Here is a 23,271-nt window from a genome sequence, read left to right on the forward strand (position 1 = left end):
CTGGCTGCTCTCAGCCACTCTGACCCCAGCCTGTAGCACTGCCTGGGGTTGCTGTGGCCAATGTGCAGAACCTGGCACTTGGATGTGTTCAATCTCCTGCCCTTGGACTCTGCCCATCTGTCCAGCCTGTCCAAGTCCCTCTGCAGAGCTCTTCAACCCTCCTGCCCCCAGCTTGGTGTCGTGTGCAAACTTACTGATGATGGACTCAATGTCCTCTTCCAGATCATCAATAAAGATATTGATCTCTTCATCTCTACTGTTTAGATAAGTATTGATAAGATCCCCTCTCTGTCTACTCTTCTCCAGGCTCAAAGAACTCCAGGTCTCTCAGCCTTTCCTCATAATTTTCTGCCAACAACAGACTTCCTGCATAACTGCCTGCCCTTCAGGAAGGGGCTGGAAATTCCCACCTGGTACCATAGGGCAGATGACAGTTCAAAGTGGTGAAAGAGTAGGTAACCTATTGACAAGTATCATAAGTCCAGGTTGGAGGAAGAAATTACTTGTCAGGCCTCCAAATCCCAAAACTGAGTGAGCTCAGCTAAGGTGAAGTTTGTCTGAACAGTGTTATTTTGCAAGACCCTGTAACTCCTTGTGGCTTTCTTAAGAATAAAAGTTGTTGTGGTGTAAAAAATGCAGTAGAATCCATCTTAGCTTGTGTTCTGAGTTTCACAGTATCGTAGAATCAGTCAGGGTTGGAAGGGACCACAAGGATCATCTAGTTCCAACCCCCCTGCCATGGGCAGGGACACCCCACACTACATCAGCCTGGCCACAGCCTCAGCCAGCCTGGCCTTAAACACCTCCAGGGACAGGGCCCCAACCACCTCCCTGGACAACCCATTCCAGGGCTTCACCACTCTCATGGGGAAGAACTTCCTCCTCACCTCCAGCCTCAATCTCCCCACCTCCAGCTTCATTCCATTCCCCCTAGTCCTATCACTCCCTGAGATCCTGAGCAGTCCCTCCCCAGCCTTCCTGTAGCCCCCTTCAGATCCTGGAAGGCCACAATGAGGTCACCTGGGAGCCTTCTCTTCTCCAGACTGAACAGCCCCAACTCCTTCAGCTTGTCCTCACAGGAGAGGTGCTCCAGCCCTCTGCTCATCCTCATGGCCCTCCACATTGGTATTTGCTTTGCTTTCACATCAGGTGTGGTACTTCCTGAACACTCACAGCCATTATGCTCCTTCCTTTGCTCCACTCTTCACTGCAATTTTCCTGCTTACATCATCATAGAATCATGAAGGTTGGGGAAAAGCCTCAAAGATCTGCAAGCCCAACCATCAACCCAACACCACCATGCCAACTAAACCATGTCCCAGAGTGCCATGTCCACACATTTTTTAACCCCCCCCCCCCCCCGTGGTGGTTGACTCCCATCACTTCCCTGGGCAGCCTGTTCCAAAGCTTGACCATAAGGTGGAAGACTCTTATTTCAGAATGACAGAATCTCCAAGGTGGGAAGAGACCTCAAAGATCATCGAGTCCAACCTGTCACCACAGACCTCATGACTAGACCATGGCACCAAGTGCCACATCCAATCCCCTCTTGAACCCCTCCAGGGATGGGGACTCTACCACCTCCCTATTTCTTTATATTCATTCAATTTTAGCAAGTATTTTTTATTTCTGACCCCATCATCTTTGAACAACCTCTTTCTCCTCCTTGATTCAGTTATTTCCTTATAAGAATTTGATTCACTTATTTTCTTGCTTCAGTTTCTCAATAGAAAACCTGTCTCTTCCTGCAAATATCCATTTTCCATGTTGACATTACAGTGAAGGGGGCCTACAGGAAGGCTGGGGAGGGACTGCTCAGAATGTCAGGGAGTGATAGGTCTAGGGGGAATGGAATGAAGCTGGAGGTGGGGTGATTCAGGCTGGAGATGAGGAGGAAGTTCTTCCCCATGAGAGTGGTGAAGCCCTGGAATGGGTTGTCCAGGGAGGTGGTTGGGGCCCTATCCCTGGAGGTGTTTAAGCCCAGGCTGGCTGAGGCTGTGGCCAGGCTGATCTAGTGTGGGGTGTCCCTGCCCATGGCAGGGGGATTGGAACTGGATGATCCTTGTGGTCCCTTCCAACCCTGACTGATTCCATGATACTATGATTAGTGTAGTGGTGTGATGCTGTAGCCCACAGGCACCAACATAAAGCACAGCTAAACTCAGCTGGGGAAGCGAATGGAAAGCTGCATTTTACAAGCAATGATGAAATGCAATGGATGTGTACAAAACATACAGCATTTCCAGTGTCATACAAGAACTTACAGGAAAGAACACAAACACAGATCCTCCTGAGTAGGATCCCACCTTGGGTTCCTCCCAAACCTCTCTCCCTCTCCTCCCCTTTCCCCTAGTAGTTAGTTAGGTGAAAAAGGAGAGAGAGAAAGGATATTAGGGGAAATTTGTTAGCTCAAAGCAGTTGTTAAGACAGTTAGTTACTCTTATCAGCTTCATTCCAGGGTCAGCTGCATGCTCTCTGGCCTAGAAGCAAAAAGCCAGAACAGAACTGAAGCTGGAGCTGGAGTGAGTGAGAGAAAGAATGCTAGAGAGATTTGCTGTGGTACATCTCACATCTGGCCAATGAAATTTGCTTAGAATGAATCTTTATTTTCCTCTTTACCCCCAAACATTCAGCTAGAGAATCCTGCAGCTCTCCTTTTCTCAAAGGCTCAGCCTAACCTGTCAGAATTAGGAAGAAAGTTCTTTGCTGAAAGAGTTGTCAAGCATTGGAACAGGCTGCCCAGCCAAAGAGTGGAGTCACCATCCCTGGAGGTGTGCAGGAAACACGTAGATGTGCCACTTAGAGACATGATTTAGTGGCCTATGGTGGGGTTGGGTTGATGGCTGGACTTGATAATCTTAGAGGTCTCCTCCAAACCTTTATGATTCCATGATTCATTTATTTGCAATGAGATTATGACCCCATGCTCCAAATTTATGTGTGACAGCCACCTGCTCTGTGACTTAATTTCTATTTGCAACTAACACATCTTTTGTTGGTTCAGTGATGGTTTTGTGAAGGAATTTGTCATCTGTCCTGCTGAGATTTATAGGCCTGGGGCCCCTGATGATCATAGGAGTATCAGGAATGACTCCTAACATATTTCTGTTACTTAGGTGATAGCCATTTTACACTTCATATCAGTTGCTAATATTTCTTTCCTACCAACATAGTATCACAGTATCATTCAGGGTTGGAAGGGACCACAAGGATCATCCAGTTCCAACCCCCCTGCCATGGGCAGGGACACCCCACACTACATCAGCCTGGCCACAGCCTCAGCCAGCCTGGCCTTAAACACCTCCAGGGACAGGGCCCCAACCACCTCCCTGGACAACCCATTCCAGGGCTTCACCACTCTCATGGGGAAGAACTTCCTCCTCACCTCCAGCCTCAATCTCCCCACCTCCAGCTTCATTCCATTCCCCCTAGTCCTATCACTCCCTGAGATCCTGAGCAGTCCCTCCCCAGCCTTCCTGTAGCCCCCTTCAGATACTGGAAGGCCACAATGAGGTCACCTGGGAGCCTTCTCTTCTCCAGACTGAACAGCCCCAACTCCTTTAGTCTGTCCTCACAGGAGAGGTGCTCCAGCCCTCTGCTCATCCTCCTGGCCCTTCTCTGGATACCTTCCAGCACCTCCAGATCCCTCTTGGAATAGGGGCTCCAGAACTGGAGGCAGTACTCCAGGTGGGGTCTCACCAGGGCTGAGCAGAGCGGGAGAATCACCTCCCTTGCCCTGCTGGCCACACTTCTCCTGATGCAGCCCAGGCTCTGGTTGGCTTTCTGGGCTGTAAGTGCACACTGAGAGCTCCTGTTGAGCTTCTCCTCCACCAGCACCCCCAAGTCTCTCTCCTCAGGGCTGCTTTCTGGGAGGTAGTTAGAAAGACAGTTGAGCCAAAGCCTGTCCAGTAGTAGCAGGCATAACAAGGAGCAATGGCGACAAGTTGAAGCTTGGCAGGTTCCAGCTGAACTTCAGGAACTGTTTTTACCATAAAGGTAATGCAGCACTAGAAGAGGTTCACAGAGAGATGCAGTATCTCCACTCTTGGGCAGTTTTCAGACTGGCTGGGCAAAATCACATGTTTAAGCCAGGTGTTGGATCAGAGACATCACCCAAGATTCTCTGTAGTACCCAGACATCTGCCTCCCTGGCCTCACCTCTTTTCCTTAGCTGAAATAGATAGTCCTTTGGCTACCAGTGTTGTCTGCTACTGCTTCTCTCATCACAAGTAGTACAGTCTTTCCCCTTGTTGTCTAGGCCTCTGCTCATCAACACCTCCTTCTCTGTCATCACATAGCTGTTTTACACATAGCTGGTTTTGTAGACAGGTGGATGTTGGTCTCTTCTCCCAGGCAGCCAGCACTAGAACAAGAGGACACAGTCTCAGGCTGCGCCAGGGGAGCTTTAGGCTGGATGTTAGGAAGATTCTATACAGAGAGAGTGATTGGCCATTGGAATGGGCTGCCTGGGGAGGTGGTGGAGTCACCATCACTGGAGGTGTTCAGGAGGAGACTTGATGGGGTGCTTGGTGCCATGGGTTAGTTGATTAGGTGGATTGGATTGGTTGATAGGTTGGACATGATGATCTTGAAGGTCTCATCCAACCTGGTTTGGTCTATTCTATTCTATTCTATTCTATTCTATTCTATTCTATTCTATTCTATTCTATTCTATTCTATTCTATTCTATTCTATTCTTTCTGCTGGGTTTCACCTTCCTGCACAGAAAAACTGCAGCTGCAGCAGCACCAGATGTGATGCCTACACAGTAAAGTTCTATCTACTAGCTGGCTTGATGAGTTGCACAACGTTTTACCCAAGCTGTTCCTTTTAGCCAGGCTGATCCAGCGTGCAACAGGTTGCAGCTCTGGAGAATGGGAGTCCCAGCTTCAGCAGGCACCTGGAGGGATTTGCTTGCAGAGAATAGTCAAGTGTGGCTTACTGTTCGGCAAAACAAAATCTTTCACAACTGCTGCACTGAAACCTTTCTACAAGCAGTAACACCTAACTCATTTCATATGCGCTGCAGACCTCCCTCAGCTCCTCTGCATATACAGCTAATGGATAAGCCCACTGAAATGCACTTTGGGCTTTCCTGGAGCAGATAGATAAACAAGTCAGGGAAAGGAGCCTTGCCTTAGCAGACACCACTGCTGCTGTTGCCTGGGGTAAAGGAGTTGCACAGATGCTTGTGCTTTGCTTCACTGGTTGATGGGAGTATGTGGGTGTCCTCTGAAAGCACAGATAATGCTGGGTAATACCATGGAGAGCCAGGGAAGCAGAGATGAATGCATAGAATCATAGAATCATTTTGGCTGGAAAAGACCTTGAAGATCATCAAGTCCATCCATTCCCTAACTCCACCAAGTCTGGTGCTAAACCATGTCTCTCAGCACCATGCCTTTTAAACACCTCCAGGGATGGGAGTTCAACCACCTCCCTGGGAAGCCCATTCCAGCATTTCAGACTGAAGAGGGGTGTAGGGATGCACACACTGAGGTGTGACTGGTGAGGCAGTGGGAGAGCTAGTCAGAGCAGCTGGTCATGTCTGACAGCTCAGGGCTCCTACGCAGAACTTCATCAGGAAGAATTAATTATTTCCTGTTAGGCTTCTCCAAATGCAGCTGGGGTGGTGAGTGAGGGTGGGATTGGGATACAAGGAGCAAGTCTAGATCAAGAACCCGTGGCTGGCCAGCACAAAGTGCTTCCTGGGCTGGTTGTTAGGAAGTTGTACCGGTAGAGCTGTATCTGGGGCTTACCATAGAATCATTTCAGTTGGAAAAGACCTTTCAGATCAAGTCCAACCATTCAATCACAGTTTCATGCAGGACTGTGTACAAGATCACAGAAAGCCACAGCAAAGTTGAGTTGTTTTACTGCAGGGCTAGCAAAACTGTGCAGATAGGAACAGACCAGCAGAGAAGCAGCCAGCTCCTTTCCATCCACGTGAAAGATGGGGGGGAAAGGCAGAAGTTAAAACACCAGCAGAGCTCATCCCTCTTGCACCTTGATTCATTTCCCATGATGTTTAAGCCCAGGCTGGCTGAGGCTGTGGCCAGGCTGATCTAGTGTGGGGTGTCCCTGCCCATGGCAGAGGGGTTGGAACTAGATGATCCTTGTGGTCCCTTCCAACCCTGACTGATACTATGATACTATGTAGTTGCATGTGCAGCATAGGCTGAATTGGCAGCTGGTGGTGGCACCACAGGCTGCTGTACTGAGGGCTGGCTCCCAACACTGCAAAGTAAACTGACATCTAGGCAGTTAAAGAAACAAATGAAAACCCCAAGCCCTAAAAACCTGACCAAACAAGCTTCAACTTCCAAGCCTTTCACAAAGATGGCCTTCTGAAAGCAGAGATGTCACTGCTTTTAGGGGATGCCCAGCAGGGCTGGAGATGAGCCTGCATGCAGAAGCACAGTGGGAAAGACTGACACAATCACAGAACAGTTTTGGTTGGAAAAGCTCCTCAAGTTCAACTATTCTCAACCTTGCAAGTCTGCTTCTAAATCGTGTCCCTCAGCAACACATCTCTGCCTCTTTTAAACGCCTCCAGGGATGGGGATTCAGCCACCTCTGGGGGGAGAGTGTTCCAGCGTTTGAGATTTCTTACCGTGCAGAAAGAAAACGCCTTCTAATAAGCAACCAGTAACATCCCTGCTGCAACTCGAGGCTGTTCTCTCTCACGCTGCCTTAAAGAGGGACCTGACAAAGGCAGCCCACCGGCGGGTTTGGGGAGGGTCCAGAACGTGCCCCACTTCCCTGCTGCCTCAGGCTTCCCGTGCGTGGTACAGCAGGAGTTAACTCGTTTAGTGCTTGGGCTCTGGTATTCCCCTCTTGTCCTCCGTCAAAGCGAAAGTGAAAGCAAGTGCAGCTCCGCTCCCCGAGCCGGCCGCGGCAGGGCTCGCTTCCCGGCAGCACTCGCTGGCTTGGTGGCTGCTGCGCTGCGGGGCCGGATGGCCGAGGGGCTGCTGCGCTGTGGGACCCTGGCGCTGTGCGGGACGCTGGTGCTGTGCGGGACGCTGGTGCTGTGCGGGACGCTGGTGCTGTGCGGGACCCGGCTGGCTTTGGCAGCAGGTGAGCGGCAGAGTGACCGGGACTCTGGCCGGGGCTCCTGGGCTCATGCCTCTCTACCCTATTCCGTGAAAACTGGGGTCTCCCTGTGACAAACAAGCTTCTAAAGGTTAATGCCAGAAGAGGCCTGGCTAGAGAGGCCCCCTGCCAGCTGGGCTGGCATAGTCCCAAGGTGGCAGCTATGTTCTCTTTAATATTTCTATCAATAATCTGGATGAGAGGATCAGGACACCCTCAATAAATGTGCAGATGACACTAAGCTGGGAGGGAGTGTGGACCTGCTTGAGGGTAGGAAGGCTCTACAGAAGGACCTGGACAGGAGGGGTTGATGGGCACTTGATGCCAACTGTATGATATTCAGCAAGGCCAAGTGCTGGGTTCTGATGCACAGGAGTGAAACTGAAATTAGGTCCAGGACCCTGGCAGAAATGCATGTGTAATTTTTTGTGTGTTAAAGAAAGCTCTGTGGAGTAAGTCAGTATCCATTCCTTCCATCTTTCACACAGCCAGGACTATTAAGAAACAGGGAAGAACAGCAAAAACTGGTGAAAGTGTAAGTGTATGAAAAGTAGAGTATGCAGCTCCTGCTTTCCCTTTCCCAGCCTGAATGAAGAGTGTTCAAGTGCAGTAACCAAAAAGATTTGAGGGGGTGTCAGCTCAGACTTTGACAACTGAAATTGCTATGACAACCAAGAGAATTTTAACATCTTGTGGTGGCTTACCACTGGCTGGATGCAAGGTGCCCAGCAGAGAAGCCCTGTCACTCCCCATCTTCAGCTGGACAGGGGAGAGAAAATATAATGAAAGGTTCATGGGTTGAGATAAGGGCTGGGAGATCACTCAGCAAGTACCAGTACAGTCAAAACAGACTCTCAACTCAGGCACTCCTCTGGAGAATGTCAAACCCCACCTGGACATGTTCCTGTACAACATGCTCTAGGTGAACCTGCAGTAGCAGAGAGGTTGGACAAGATGATCTCTGGAGGTACCTGCTAACCCCTACCAATCTCTGATTCTGTGAATGCTCCAGGCTTAAGAAAGTGGCTGGAAAGCTGCCTGTTAGAGAACTGTCCCCACACTTCCCATTTCAGTACAAGTGGAAATGGCTTCAAGTTGCACCAGGGGAGGTTTAGGTTGGCTAGGAGAAGACGCTTCTTCACTGAAAGGATTCTTTAAGGCTGGAGCAGGTTCCCCTGGGAGGTGGTTCAATCCCCATCCCTGGAGGTATCTCAAAGATGAGGTGCTGAGGGACATGGGTTAGCACCAGACTTGGTAGATTTAAAGAGTGGTTTGGCTTGATTATCTTAAAGGTCTTTTCCAGTTGCAGCAGTTCCATGATTCTATGATTTCTCATCCCAGAGAGAGTCATAGTATCATAGTATCAGTCAGGTTTGGAAGGGACCACAAGGATCATCTAGTTCCAACCCCCCTGCCATGGGCAGGGACACCCCACACTGGATCAGCCTGGCCACAGCCTCAGCCAGCCTGGGCTTGAACACCTCTAGGGCTGGGGCCTCAACCACCTCCCTGGACAACCCATTCCAGGGCTTCACCACTGTCATGGGGAAGAACTTCCTCCTCACCTCCAGCCTGAATCTCCCCACCTCCAGCTTCATTCCATTCCCCCTAGTCCTATCACTCCCTGAGATCCTGAGCAGTCCCTCCCCAGCCTTCTTGTAGGCCCGCTTCAGATACGGGAAGGCTACAATTAGAGTCACCTGCTCTTCTCTGTTTGCAGTGAGGTTCATGCATCCAACCAGTTATTCTCCCTCCCTACAGGGGCAGTTGAATCTCCCACACCAGTGCCTCCGTTTCGCAGAGTGGATATCATTCTGCCCTGCTCCTATGTGGGAGAAGATGTGAGAGGCTTACACCCTGCCTTTCGCAGCTCATCCTCTGAGCATTCTGCTACCTTGGTGCTGAGGGGCATCAGCGTCAGAGATGAAGGAAACTTGGATGATGTAACCGAGTACAAAGTCCCGCTGGAAGATTCCGGCTCCCCGTCTTCCGTTGTCTTTGAAGCCTCAGGTAAGTGGGAGAGCTGCTCTGGGAAAGCTGCCACCAGGGCTTTGACCATTACATGTCCACAAGTTTTTTCTTTTGAGTTTAGGCAACTAGTTTTTGAATGGCCACTGAACTTTCACAGCATCACCAAGGTTGGAAGAGACCTCAAAGATCAGCAAGTCCAACCTGTCATGCATGATTCCTGGGATTCAGCAACTGGAACTTCAAGAACGGAAATTTGTGGAAGCTGTTAGCAAACCCTGTGGAGGAACCTCTCTCCTACTGGGGCCCTGCTTGATTGCCTCTCTCTTGGGAAATGCTTTTCCAAAAGCAATGTAGGAGCTGTTGCACTCTATAGTGTTAGTGCACGTGTGAAGAGCGTGCACATCTTCACTCATCTGGGCAGGAGCTTGTAGCCAGGAGGAGGTTGGTCTCTTCTCCCAGGCAACCAGCACCAGAACCAGAGGACACAGTCTCAAGCTGTGCCAGGGGAAGTTCAGGCTGGAGGTGAGAAGAAAGTTCTTCAGAGAGAGAGGAAGGAGCTGCCCAGGGAGGTGGTGGAGTCACCATCCCTGGAGGTGTTCAAGAGGGGATTGCATGTAGCACTTGGCGCCATGGTTTAGTAGTCCTGAGGTGTTGGCTGACAGGTTGGACTTGATGATCTTTGAGGTCTTTTCCAACCTTGCTGATTCTATGATTCTGTGATTCTATGATCATGGTAAGTGGGCATGAGGCAGAGCTTTCCTGCTCAGAAGGTTGGATGTGTACAGAGAAGTGGCAATCTAGGAGGTTCTTAGAATGCATGGAGGACAGCTTCTTATCCCAGGTGCTGCGAGAGCCTACCAGGGGCAAGGCTATACTTGACCTCCTCTTCACCAATAGGGAAGGGCTGGTGGGGATGTGGTGGTCGGAGGGTGCTTAGGGGCCAGTGACCACGAGATAATTGAATTCTCATTATTTGGTCAAGCCAAGAGAGGCAGCAAGAAGACCTCCACTCTGGATTTCATGAGGGCGGACTTCAGGCTACTCAAGGAACTAATTCAGAGGGTTCCTTGGGATAAAGCCCTTAAAAACAAAGGGGTCCAGGAGAGCTGGTCCTACTTCAAGGAAGAATTGTTGAAGGCTCAGGGACAGGCTGTGCCAATGTGCCGGAAGGTGAGCCGCCGGGGCAGACGGCCAGCCTGGATGGTTAAAGAACTTTTAATGGAACTGAGGGAAAAAAAGAGGGTGTATCACCTTTGGAAGAGAGGGGAGGCAACCCGTGAAAAATTTAAGGATGTTGCTAGGTCTTGCAGGAAGAAAATTAGGGAGGCAAAAGCGCATTTGGAGCTTAGTCTGGCCTCTACTGTGAAGGACAACAAAAAGTCCTTCTATAAATACATTAATAGCAAGAGGAAGGGCAGAGACAACCTCCACTCCTTGGTGGACACGGAGGGGAACATTGTGATAAGGGATGAGGAAAAGGCAGAGATACTTAACACCTTCTTTGCCTCAATTTTTACTAGCAGGACAGAATGTCTTCCAGACAGCTGGCCTCCAGAGCTGGCAGAAGGAGCCAGGGAGCAGCATAGTTTTCCACTGTTCCAAAATGGGGTAGTTGGTGATCTGCTCAGCCGCCTGGATCCCCACAGGTCCATGGGACGAGATGGGATCCATCCTAGGGTGCTGAGGGAGCTGTCAGATGAGCTGGCCAAGCCGCTCTCCATCATTTTTCAGCAGTCCTGGCTCACTGGAGAGGTCCCAGAGGACTGGAAGCTGGCCAACGTGGTGCCCAACCACAAGAAGGGCCGGTTGCATGAGCCAGGGAATTACAGGCCTGTCAGCCTGACCTCAGTGCCAGGCAAGATCATGGAACAGGTCATCCTGAGTGCAATAACACAGCACTTAGAGGATGGCCAAGGGATCAGGCTCAGCCAGCATGGATTTAGGAAGGGCAGGTCCTGCCTGACCAACCTGATCTCCTTCTATGATCAGGTGACTGCCTGGTGGATGTGGGGAGGCCTGTGGATGTAGTTTACCTGGACCTCAGCAAGGCCTTTGACACCGTCCCCCATAGCAAACTCCTGGCCAAGCTGTCAGCCCATGGCTTGGACAGCAGCACTCTGAGCTGGGTTAGGAACTGGCTGGATGGCCGAACCCAGAAAGTGGTGGTGAATGGTGCCACATCCAGCTGGCGGCCAGTCAGTAGTGCAGTCCCCCAGGGATCAGTGCTGGGCCCCATCCTCTTTAACATCTTTATTGATGATCTGGATGAGGGCGTTGAGTCTATCATCAGTAAATTTGCTGATGACACCAAGCTGGGTACAGGAGTTGATCTGCTAGAGGGTAGGAGAGGCTTTGCAGAGAGACCTCGACAAGCTGGACAGATGGGCAGAGTCCAAGGGCAGGAGATTGAACACATCGAAGTGCCAGGTTCTACACATTGGCCACAACAACCCCAGGCAGTGCTACAGGCTGGGGTCAGAGTGGCTGAGAGCAGCCAGGCAGAGAGGGACCTGGGGGTACTGGTTGATGGTAGGCTGAACATGAGCCTGCAGTGTGCCCAGGCAGCCAAGAAGGCCAATGGCATCCTGGCCTGCATTAAGAACAGTGTGGCCAGCAGGAGCAGGGAGGTCATTCTGCCCCTGTACACTGCACTGGTTAGGCCACACCTCGAGTACTGTGTCCAGTTCTGGGCCCCTCAGTTTAGGAAGGAGGTTGAGTTGCTGGAACGAGTCCAGAGAAGGGCAACAAAGTTGATGAGGGGCTTGGAACACAGCCCTGTGAGGAGAGACTGAGGGAGCTGGGGCTGCTTAGCCTGGAGAGGAGGAGACTCAGGGGTGACCTTATTGCTGTCTACAACTACCTGAAGGGGGGTTGTAAACAGTCAGAGGTTGGTCTCTTCTCCCAGGCAGCCAGCACCAGAACAAGAGGACACAGTCTCAGGCTGCACCAGGGGAAGTTCAGGCTGGAGGTCAGGAGGAAGTTTTACGCAGAGAGAGTGATTGTCCATTGGAATGTGCTGCCTGGGGAGGTGGTGGAGTCGCCGTCACTGGAGGTGTTCAGGAGGAGACTTGACAGGGTGCTTGGTGCCATGGGTTAGTTGATTAGGTGGTGTTGGATGATAGGTTGGACGCGATGATCTTGAAGGTCTCTTCCAACCTGGTCTGGTCTATTCTATTCTATTCTATTCTATTCTATTCTATTCTATTCTATTCTATTCTATTCTATTCTATTCTATTCTATTCTATCTTGGCTCTCCTTCTTCACTTGTCTTGTCTGCGGTCCAGCCTCTTCATGCACAGTCAAGCAAAGGCCTGAGCCTGTGCTTCCATACAAGTTTATTGGAGGCTCTGAGATGTTTTAAGACAGGAAGCTTTTCATACTGAAGGAAGAATAAATTTGGTAAGAGATGAATCGCCTTGCATTCTAGCTGGTCCTCAGAGATTAGAGGGACCAGGGACAGCTGCATTTCTCTCTTAATAGATACTCCAACTGTTGGTACTGTAGGCCCAACACCAGGTGCCCAAACAGCCTGTCTGCTGTAGTACCTGGCCACATCCCAAAGAAGCCATCAGGTGCACAAGGGGTACTGGTTGATAGTAGGCTAAACATGACCTGCAGTGTGCCCAGGTGGCCAAGAAGGCCAATGGCATCCTGGCCTGGAGCAGGAAGAGTGTGGCCAGCAGGAGCAGGGAAGTCATTGTGCCCTGTGCTTAGCACTGGTTAGGCCACACCTTGAGTCCTGTGTCCAGTTGTGGGCTCAGTTTAGGAAAGATGTTGAGTTGCTGGAAGGAAAAGACATCAGAGATCATCAATTCCAACCTATCACCCAACACCACCTAAACAACTAACCCATGCCACCAAGCACCCCATCAAGTCTCCTCCTGAGCACCTCCAATGACGGTGACTCCACCACCTCCCCAGGCAGCCCATTCCAATGGGCAATCACTCTCTCTGTGTAGAACTTCTACCTAACATCCAACCTAAACCTCCCTTGGCACAGCCTGAGACTGTGTCCTCTTGTTCTGGTACTGGGTGCCTGGGAGAAGAGACCAACCTCTGCCTGTCTACAACCTCCCTTCAGGTAGTTGTAGAGAGCAATGAGGTCACCCCTGAGTCTCCTCTTCTCCAGGCTAAGCAACCCCAGCTCCCTCAGCCTCTCCTCACAGGGCTGTGTTCCAAACCCCTCATCAACTTTGTTGCTCTTCTCTGGACTCGCTCCAGCATCTCAACCTCCTTCCTAAACTGAGGGGCCCAGAACTGGACACAGGACTCAAGGTGTGGCCTAACCAGTGCTGAGCACAGGGCAGAATGACCTCCCTGCTCCTGCTGGCCACACTGTTCCTGATGCAGGCCAGGATGCCATTGGCCCTCTTGGCTGCCTGGGCACACTGCTGGCTCATGTTCAGCCTACCATCGACCAGTACCCCCAGGTCCCTCTCTGCCTGGCCTCTCTCAGCCACTCTGACCCCAGCCTGTAGCACTGCATGGGGTTGCTGTGGCCAATGTGCAGCACCTGGCACTTGGATGTGTTCAATCTCATGCCCTTGGACTCTGCCCATCTGTCCAGCCTGTCCAGGTCCCTCTGCAGAGCCTCTCTACCCTCCAGCAGATCAACTCCTGCCCCCAGCTTGGTGTCATCTGCAAACTTACTGATGATGGACTCAATGCCCTCATCCAGATCATCAATAAAGATGTTAAAGAGCACAGGGCCCAGCACTGATCCTTGAAGAAGCTGAACCTGGCATTTCTGGGCTCTGACTCAGCCCTACAGTGCTTCTCCAAAATATATGTCTCATTATCTTGTACTTTTTGCCCCCAAAGCATTCAGATGGTCCAACCTTTTCTTCTATCTCCACAGTCCAGTCAGTGTCCATCCCACATGCAGAGTCCCTGCTGCATGCAGACTGTGATGGGGAGGAGGTGAACTGCGAGATCTCCCCATACAGCTCCCAGCAGGCTGCTGAAGGAACCTGCCATACCTCCTGGTTCATGGCCACCATGCAACTCTCTGGCACAATCAGCATTGCCCTGGTACTCAGAGGACCTCACTGTGACAGCCCACAGGAGGATAAGGAGCACCATGCAGCACTGCACCCAGTGTTGAGGATTCCTGTGAGCAAGGAGGGGACAGTGCTGACCACAGGTGATGCCTGAGTGCCAAGAGACATGAGGGGAACCTGCCTCCTAAAGAGTTCCATGCCCCATCTCATACCAGGACCTGAGGGCTACCTGGAGCTGGTGCCCAGGGAAAAAGGAGTTATACAGATTGCCAGCCACCCTACCTTAGAATCAGAAAATTGTTTCTGCTGGGAAAAGCCTAAGATCACTGAGCCTAACCATGATCTGACTCTGACAAGTTTGGTGCTCAACCGTGTCCCTCAGCACCACATCTCTGCCTCTTAAACACTTCCAGAGATGGGGATTCAACCTCCTCCCTGGGCAGCCTCTTCCAGTGTTTGAGAATCCTGTCAGTGAAGAAGTTTCACCTAATACCCAACCTAAATCTTCCCTTGTCCATCTTGAGGCAATTTCCTCTCATCCCATCACTGTAACTAGAGAGAAGAGGCTAACACCCACCTGCCTCCAGCCTCCTTTCAGGGAGTTGTAGAGAGTGAGGAGATCTCCCTTCAGCCCTCTTTCCTCCAGATTAAACACTGCCAGTTCCCTTCTCTCAGAGTTTCCTATGTCCCAGTCCCTGCAGATGACAAGCACCTTCAAGATCATGGCATGTACTGGGTGTCCCCTTGTCTCCCTAACCCCCCTGGGCTGGCTTCCTCCAGCTCTTACTCCACATGGCCCCTGGTGCCTGTGCTTCCTTCCTCCCTTCCCTATTCAGGTGTGGAGTCCACTGCCTGCCCTTCCCCAGGAGGATGCCTTCTCTAACCACATCAGTCTAACTCTCTGCCTGCCTGACTTTCTGTTTCTAGTTGAGTTCCAGTCCTCGTCACAAAGCACTTCCCTGCATGTGGGTCTTGGCAGCTCAGTCACCCTCGACTGCCGCTTTGCCTTGGCTCCCAGCTCCTCACTGTCCTCCCTGGGGTGGAGGAAGCAGCACCGAGGCAGTGGACAAAGCCTTTTCTGGTACCAGGTAGGGAGCCCAGGTCCAACAGCGCAGCCAAAAGTCCATGTGGATGTGGTGGAGCTGCTGGGGAGTGGCAATGCATCGCTTAGCCTCCGAGAAGCGAGCGTGGGAGATGAAGGGATGTACATCTGCTCTGTGTCCACCCTGCTGCACCAGGCCCAGCACGTCATCCAGCTGCAAGTGGTCGGTGAGGAAGCGAAATGCCTGGGGGGCCACAGGAGTCCCATTTTCCCAGGCACTGAAACTTTGCCTTCCACACTTACCCATTGCTCCCAACACTCATCATCACAGGCAGATCCTCTTCTGTCCCTTGTGGACAGGGATTTTTGTACCCTGCTAACAGTAAGTCAATTCCCTGTTTATCTCCCACAGGGCCTCCAAGAGTCCATGTCATTCCAGCAGTGGTGTCATTTGACAGAGATGTGACAGCTACTCTGAGCTGCATCATTGATGGCTATTACCCCCTGGATGTCTCAGTGAGATGGACACAGAAGACTCCTGAAAATGCTGATGTGGAAGTCCCTCTGTCAAACACAGGTCTCTCCAGCCACCGACGAAACCAAGATGGCACCTACAGCATCACCTCTTACCTCAGCATCAGCTCAGACACAGCACAGGCACCAGCCACTTACAGCTGCCACGTTTCACACATGGCTCTGGCAAAGCCTATCTCTGTGAGCAGCCATCTTAAGGCACCAGGTAGGTGTCAGGGACAGAGGCAAGTTCTTATCCAGCCCAGACATCCTCCCACCTCATCTAAGCACCCCAGAGGTCGAAACCTCTGAGTCACACCACTCTTGCCCTTTTCTCCCTGCTTTTCTTCTTGAGGCTCTTTCCTCTTGTCTTACCAATTGGTACTTTGGAGAACAGACCAACATCTGCCTGGATACAACCTCCTTTCAGAGAATTGTAGAGAGAAGGTCTTCTCTCAGCCTCCTTTTCTCTGGACTAAACCACTCAGTCACTCCTCACAAGACCTTTTCTCCAGACCCTTGAGCTTCATTGCCCATCTCTGGAACCATTCCAGCGCCTCAATGTTCAGTAATGAATCCAGTACTGAAGGTGTGGCCTCAGCAGTGCTGAGTCCCTGGTCCTCTGGCCACACTGTTCCTGGTACAGGCCAGAATGCTGTTGGCCTTCTTGGCCACCTGGGCACACGTTGTTCAGCCAACTGTCAGTCAACACCGCCATGTCTTTCTCTGCTGGGCAGCTTTGCAGCCTCACTCTTCCAGCTTTCCAGTTCTCACTCTCCTTGCTGTTGGTAGATTGCTCCTGTGTCCTGTCCTTTCCCAGCAGGGAAAAGCAAGACATACTGCAGTTTAGGAAGTGCATACACATCAATCTAGTCCAGCAAAACTGGCTCTGAGCCTGAGTTTTGTGTCACATCTGTGTACCTGATAGGAGCATGCACATGATTAATTGCTGGGGAAGCTGATATGACAATTTGCTGTCTGTACAGCACTCCAGCCAGGCTAACATCTCTCATCCTCCTCTTCCTCTGCAGACAAAACAGGACCAGAAAACCTGTTGGGGTGTTTCATTGCTACAGTCATTTTCATCGTGGTCTTTGTTGTGCTCAGGAGAAGAGCAGGTAGGGGTTTAAAATACTGAGCACATCCCTTGTGGGAGAGATGTGGGAATTGAATAGAATAGAATGAACCAGGTTGGAAGAGACCTTTGAGATCATCAAGTCCAACCTAGCACCCAACACCATCTGATCAACTAAACCATGGCACCAAACACCCCATCCAGTCTCTTCCTAAACACCTCCAGGGATGGTGACTCCACCACCTCCCTGGGCAGCACATTCCAATGGCCAATCTCTCTTGCTGGGAAGAACTTCTTCCTAGCATCCAGCCTAAACTTCCCCTGATGCAGCTTGAGACTGTGTCCTCCTGGTGCTGGTTGCCTGGGAGAAGAGACCAACCCCCACCTGGCTACAACCTCCCTTCGGGTAGTTGTAGACAGCAGTAAAGTCTCCCCTGAGCCTCCTCTTCTCCAGGCTAAGCAACCCCAGCTCCCTCAGCCTCTCCTCACAGGGCTGTGCTCCAGAACTCTCCCCAACTTTGTTGCCTTTCTTTGGACACCTTCCAGCAACTCAACATCTTTCCTAAGCCTCCTCCTCTCTGCAACCCCACTGAGGAGAGATGGAAGTCAGGATATTCCAGGATCCTGGAGGGAGAGGTGGGGAGTGGATGAGTTGGAGATTCATTGCTAGAGCAAGGCAGCATGAGATGATGTTTTACACCACTCCAGCATTCCTGCATCTTACTTCTCCTTGTTTTGTGTTTTTTTTTCCCCACTCTCCTTTTCAGCTAAACCAAAGTCTGAGCAACTTCTAAGGAATTCAAAATAGAGGAAACCCTTGCCAAACCCACCTGCAGTTCTTTGTCTCCTGTCCCTTAGATTTATAGATCCATTTTATTCTTGAAAGACCTCCAAGATCACTGAGTCCAACCATTATCTACCTCTACCAAGTCTAGTGCCATGTCCCTCTGCACCACATCTCTGCCTCTTCTAAACACTTTCAGGGATGGGGATTCAACCACAGAATCACAGAATCACCAAGGTTGGAAGAGACCTCAGAGATCATCGAGTCCAACCTGTCACCACAGACCTCATGACTAGACCATGGCACCAAGTGCCACATCCAATCCCCTCTTGAACACCTCCAGGGATGGGGACTCCACCTTCCTGGGGAGTCCAGCGTTTGAAAACCCTTTCAATGAAGAAGTTTCTTCTAATATCCAACCTAAACCTCCCCTGGTGCAACTTGAGGTCATTTCTTCCCCTTCAAAACACAACACTTCCCTCCTGTCCTGCAGCTTCTTTCCTTCCTCAGGATCCTTAGCAACTGAAGAACTGAAAGACATGAAAGTGCTGTGAAAGGCTGGGTTTGAAAATGCATAGGATCCATTGCAGGTTAGGACATTCTTGTATTTTTGCCTAGTCTGTTTTGTTGCCTAGACAAGGCTAGGGATGGGGTTATCTGAGTTTTCTGATGGTCCAGCTGTGAATGGTGGTGGTGTCAGACTTGAAACCTGAAGGACTGCCCCTGAGCAGCTCTCTGATGCCATGAACCACTCTGAGGTGGTGGTCCATTGTGCTGGGATGAAATTTCCCCCCAGCAGTAACCTTCAGCCAGACCAACTCAGTTAGTAGCAAAGGAAGCTGTACTGACAAGCACAAACTACACTCTGCAATGGACTGCAATGAATGTGTACAAAACATACAGGAGTTACAATAGTATACAGACATTTACAAACAGCAAACAAAACAAACCCCCCTGGTTAAAAAAAACCAGGGAAGCCATTCTGCTGCCCTCCCCTCCCCAAAGCCCCCTGTCCCAGAGAGAGAGAGAGGAGCAGAGAGAGAAAAGCAGTGGGTTAGACTTATCCAAGGCCAGCCAGAAGCAGGTTATCTCTCAGAGCAAAGCAACACCAGCCAAGATCAGAAGAGAAGAGAAAAAGGAAGAATTGTTATGGTACAGCTCCTCTTATTCCAGATATTCATAGAATCATAGACTCAATAAGGTTGGAAAAGACCTCAAAGATCATCAAGTCCAACCTGTCACCTAACACCTCAGGACTAACTAAACCATGGCTCCAAGTGCCACATTCAATCCCCTCTTGAACACCTTCAAGGACAGCGACTCCACCACCTCCCTGGAGCACATTCCAGTGGCCAACAACTCTCTCTGTGAAGAACTTGAATTTGTTTAGAAGAATCTTTTGTTTTCCTTTCTACACCCAACAGTGATCTATTTATGTTTTTCTACTTTTCTGCTCAAAGCCTGCAGCTAAATTTTAAAGGCACAGCCTAAAACCACCACATCCATGCTGAGTGCTGGATGCTTGCTGCTTGCAACTTCTTCCCTCCCGCTGGAAACAAGCTGAAGATTTCCTGTCTCTGCTTCCAAGTGCAACATGATGTCATCTTTGGTTGTTCATTGAAATGTTTCTATCTGCTGTAAAAGTTGGGCAGATGTGCTGCTCACGATGCTTTGATGCCAGGCTTGCTGTCCCTGGGGAAAAACCCAAACATTTACAACCCAAGAAAAAGAGGAAACTGTGGAATATTGCAGTGACAGTCACAGGAGGACAGCATTACCCAGACAGTGTGACTAAGGAGTTGAGCTTCTAGTTGTGAAAACTAAGCATTTCAGAAATGGGTTAGGGGTTAAGGAGTAGAGTTAGGGTTAGTCAGTGGTTAGGGTTAGGGCTAGGATTAAAGTTTAGGTTTAGGCTAAGGGTTAGACTTAGAGATATAGGTTAGGGTTGGTGTTATGGTTAATGTTGGGGTTGGGATTACAGTTAGTGCTAAGCTTAGGGTCATTATGATAGGGTTAGGGTAAGGCATTTGGTGTTTGAGTTAGGGTCATGGTTTTGGATTAGGATTTGGTTTAGGGGTTAGGTTTATGCTTAGAGACGGGTAGAACTAGAGTTTAGCGTTAGAGTCTTTCAGGTTAGGATCTTAGGGTTAAGGTTTTAGCATTGGTGTTAGTTAGGTTTAGGTCTTGCATTAGTATTAGCACAACCCTTAGGGATAAGGGGACTATGAGTGGAGGTATTTGTGATCTCCAATAACCTGTACTGACACTCAGCCAGGGAAGTGCATTTGTGGGAGGGCCATGCTGTTGCCCTTCTTGCTGTATTGTTTGCACGGGGGAACAGAGGCACCTGGGTCAGTCTGCAGCAGGAGAAGCAGCAGCCAGACATCTGGAATTTAATCCTACAGCAGCAGTTGGAGACCTCATGACTACTAAACCATGGCACCAAGTGCCACGTCCAGTCCCCTCTTGAACACCTCCAGGGATGGTGACTCCACCATCTCCCTGGGCAGCACATTCCATTGGCTAACAACTCTCTCTCTGAACAACTTTCTCCTCACCTCGAGCCTAAACTTCCCTGGCACAGCTTGACTGTGTCCTCTTGTTCTCGTGCTGGTTGCCTGGGAGAAGAGACCAACCCCCTCCTGGCTACAACGACCTTTCCGGTAGTGGCATGACATCCGCTAACTTAAGCCTCGGCTGGAATTCCTCTGTATATAGTTAAGCGGCCAGCGTCTTGTCGAATCGCCATCTGGTGGACAAGCGGCAGAATTGCACCCTTTGTTCCTTTAATTGGCATTAATTCTGTAAATATTCTAATTGTGCTCAAATTGTACATATTAACCCGGTTATGGGACATATTTCACAATCGTGCACTAGAGTATGTACAGAAGATAGTGATTAATGGGTTATTATTAATGTTTCATTAATTACTAAATTAATTTTCATAATTAATAAACTCTTCATCCCACACAGCCTGGACTTTGCAGGCCTCAGTGTCAGCATCCATCCTCCCCTCCTCCACTCCAGACTTGCCCCATAGCTAGGAAAAATACTTTATGATTAAGCAGACACAGATTGTGCTTCCCTTTGAAGAGAGAGATTCCTGTGCAGTTCTTTACTACACCTCATTACAGGTCAAACTTAAATACAGGTGCTCCTCTATTTGTTTCTCTTACCATGTGACCTGGTGCCACACACCTCAACACCTGGAAAAGAGAGAAATAAGCCATTGGCAGACAGCTTACCCTTGGTTTCTGTTCAGATTTTCACCTCTGAGATTCTCTTTTAAGCTTTTGATTGTCCTAATATACTGCAAATAATTCAAATGCCCTACAACTACCTGAAAAAAGTAGGAGCAAGGTGGGTGTTGAGGGCTGGAAGGGAAAGGCCAGGCCGTACCCCCCCACTGTGAGTAGAGGGAAGAAAGTTGAAGGGAAAGAAAAAAAGTCACAGTTGAATTAGCAAAGCAGTGGGTGCTGTATATTTACAAAGCATTTTAGGGAAACGCAGGGAAATGTATACAGAATTTACAGTATTTAGAATATATACAGAAATATACAACAAAGTAACACAGAAATGAGGGTTCCCTCCTCTGCTGAGGGGGGAGTTCCCCACCTCTGCTCCCCCCTCTCTCCCCCTTTCCCCAGAGAGGGTTAGAAAGAGAGAAAAGAGAAAAAAAATTAGAAGCAGTTATGTGTTAATTGGAAAGCCGTTAATACAGGCCTTGCAGTTTATCAGTTTCAAGGTCAAGCCTTGGCCGAAAGCCCAGAACGCTGTGAGCTGCAAAGGGGGAAAAGCAAGACCGACTAGAAAAGTGCAGGAATGCCCAGGATACTCTGCTGCACTCCCAGTTCAGAAGGTGCTTCCTCCCAATCTACCAATGAAATTAGTTTAAATCCGTCTTTCATTTACAAACATCCGACCACAATATTCCCTTTCTTAAGGGGACAGCCTCAAATGGTCACAGTGGGGAAATGGCCTCCAGTTGCACCAGGACTTTGAAACAATGGAACAGGCTCCTTGGAGCAGTGCTGAACTCTCATCCCTGTGTTTCAAAGACACAGAGATGTGGTGCTGAAGGACATGGTTTAGCACCAGGCTTGGTAGAGTTACATAATGGCTGGACTGGATGACTTAAAGGTCTTTTCCAACCAAAGGGATTCTATGAGTACAGCAGGTGACTGCTGCATTTGGTATCCTGATGATCAATAAGGAATTCCTGCCTGGTTTATAAATTCCCCACAGTATCAGTGTTTATTTCAGTGTCATTTACATCAGCAGCATGCAGTTGGTGCTGCCACTGAGACCATTTCCCAGTGCCTTAGCGATGTGTTTCTGTTCCATGTCTTGTGTCTGAGGCTGAAAGAGAAGAATGCGTCTTTCCCTTTGCCTCCACTGGAAACCATGTCTGAAACATGCTAGTAGAACAAGGTGGAAAGGTGAGGGACTTGTAGCTGTTGCTTGAGCCAAAGTGCTTCATGGCCAGAGTTTCTGTGAAACCCTGCAAGGAAGGAGCTGAGAACCTGAATGATGACCAGGAAAAGTGGGGTGAAATGAGTAACAGTCACTGTCAGAAGCAGCTTTTCCTGCCTTCCCAGGGTGTCCAGTGGGGGAATGCCCAATGGGGAGATCCCACGGGAGGGCCTGTGCTTGTGCTCTCCACCCGAAAGAGAGGCAGGCAGTGTGCTCAGGCTGGATCAGGAACTCAAAGCATCTCCAAGAGCCATGGAAAGGATGATGTGGGAGACAGTGGCCACTGGCCTGTGCATGGGCAGGCAGCTGTGGGAACTGGGGTGGTGTCTGTGGGGAGCCCAACTGCTTTCCTGTCCTGCTTCAGGAAGGGCAAACACAACTGGACTGCAGGGCACTTGTTGTCTGTCCCATGTTCCCCTTTGCAAATGGCACCAAAGGAGCCTTGGGAGACCTTTGCTCTTCCAGAAACTTTCACCCTCAGCACCGCTCACAGCCTGAACCTGTCCCTTTGGTCAGACCCCTTCTTCCCCTCTCAGCTGCATCCAGCCCAACTGCAAACCCAAGCTGGAGCAAGAGCTGCCCTCCAGGCAGGTTGCCAGCCTCCTCTGCAAGGCTTGGACTCCATGACCTTAAGGATCTCTTCCAACCAAAACAATGCACTGATTCTTTACACTCTCCCTTTGCAGAGCTTTCTGCCTGTGTCCAGCTGTGTGCCCTCATCCAGCCAGGAGACACTACCCCAACTCATGGCCCAACAAAGCCCAGTGTCACACCTGAGGCTGCCAAAGCTTTTCTATTGCTCCCCTAGCCCATAGTGCCGGATTTGGCAGGAGCCTTGCCCACACGGCAGCCCTTGCCTTGCCAGCATGGGTCTCTGCTCTCTTGAGCGCAGCTCTGGCATGGCCAGGTGCAGCTCTTTGCTCAGGGCATCTCTCGCTCCTGCCGGCTGTCTTCTTTCTGGAGGGGGAGGCTCCCCGCCGGCTCTTGGGGACAGCCCTGTGGTGGTTGCGGAAGATGGCTGCTTGCAGGAGCTTGTGGAGTTGAGAGCTCTGCTGCGCCGGCAGCTGCAAGTGTGCCGCAGCACTGCGCTGCTTCTTGCCGCGCTCAATCTTGCCAGCCACGTCCAGGGCCTTGAGCTGTGCGCGGGAGGAGCAGGAGAAGCGGCTCCTTTGGGCTCTCTCTTCGCTGCCCCCAGGGAGGCTGCCGGCCAGTGTCACCTCGGGCTCCCTCTCCTCCTCAGACACTCTGCTGTCCTCCTCTGCTCTGAGCATGCTGCTCATGGCTGGCTGTGTGCTGTGCCTTCCTGAGCCCTGCCTGCCTT

The 23,271-nt window shown here is 50.4% G+C and overlaps 1 protein-coding gene across 1 annotated transcript; it reads left to right on the plus strand.

The window, feature by feature from the left end:
* Nucleotides 1-6,956: 6,956 nt before the first annotated feature.
* LOC137455339 (tapasin-related protein-like) lies at nucleotides 6,957-21,576 on the plus strand. Its single transcript, XM_068166063.1, has 7 exons — nucleotides 6,957-7,077; nucleotides 8,854-9,102; nucleotides 13,922-14,206; nucleotides 14,991-15,332; nucleotides 15,518-15,844; nucleotides 16,650-16,736; nucleotides 17,461-21,576. Exons 1-7 carry the CDS (start codon nucleotides 6,957-6,959, stop codon nucleotides 17,499-17,501), a joined length of 1,452 nt encoding a protein of 483 aa, XP_068022164.1. The 3' UTR covers nucleotides 17,502-21,576.
* Nucleotides 21,577-23,271: the final 1,695 nt, after the last annotated feature.

This window comes from Melanerpes formicivorus, unplaced genomic scaffold (assembly GCF_026170545.1).
Source record: "Melanerpes formicivorus ecotype bairdi unplaced genomic scaffold, bMelFor1.0.p_v2 SCAF_96, whole genome shotgun sequence".
Classification (NCBI taxonomy): domain Eukaryota; kingdom Metazoa; phylum Chordata; class Aves; order Piciformes; family Picidae; genus Melanerpes; species Melanerpes formicivorus.

What these genes read in the sequence shown, in the direction of transcription:
- LOC137455339 (XM_068166063.1), top strand. Translation starts at nt 6,957, where the DNA reads ATGGCCGAGGGGCTGCTGCGCTGTGGGACCCTGGCGCTGTGCGGGACG. An exon ending in CCGGCTGGCTTTGGCAGCAG is followed by an intron (nt 7,078 to 8,853) that starts GTGAGCGGCAGA and finishes CCCTCCCTACAG; the next exon opens with GGGCAGTTGAATCTCCCACA. An exon ending in TGTGCTCAGGAGAAGAGCAG is followed by an intron (nt 16,737 to 17,460) that starts GTAGGGGTTTAA and finishes TCTCCTTTTCAG; the next exon opens with CTAAACCAAAGTCTGAGCAA.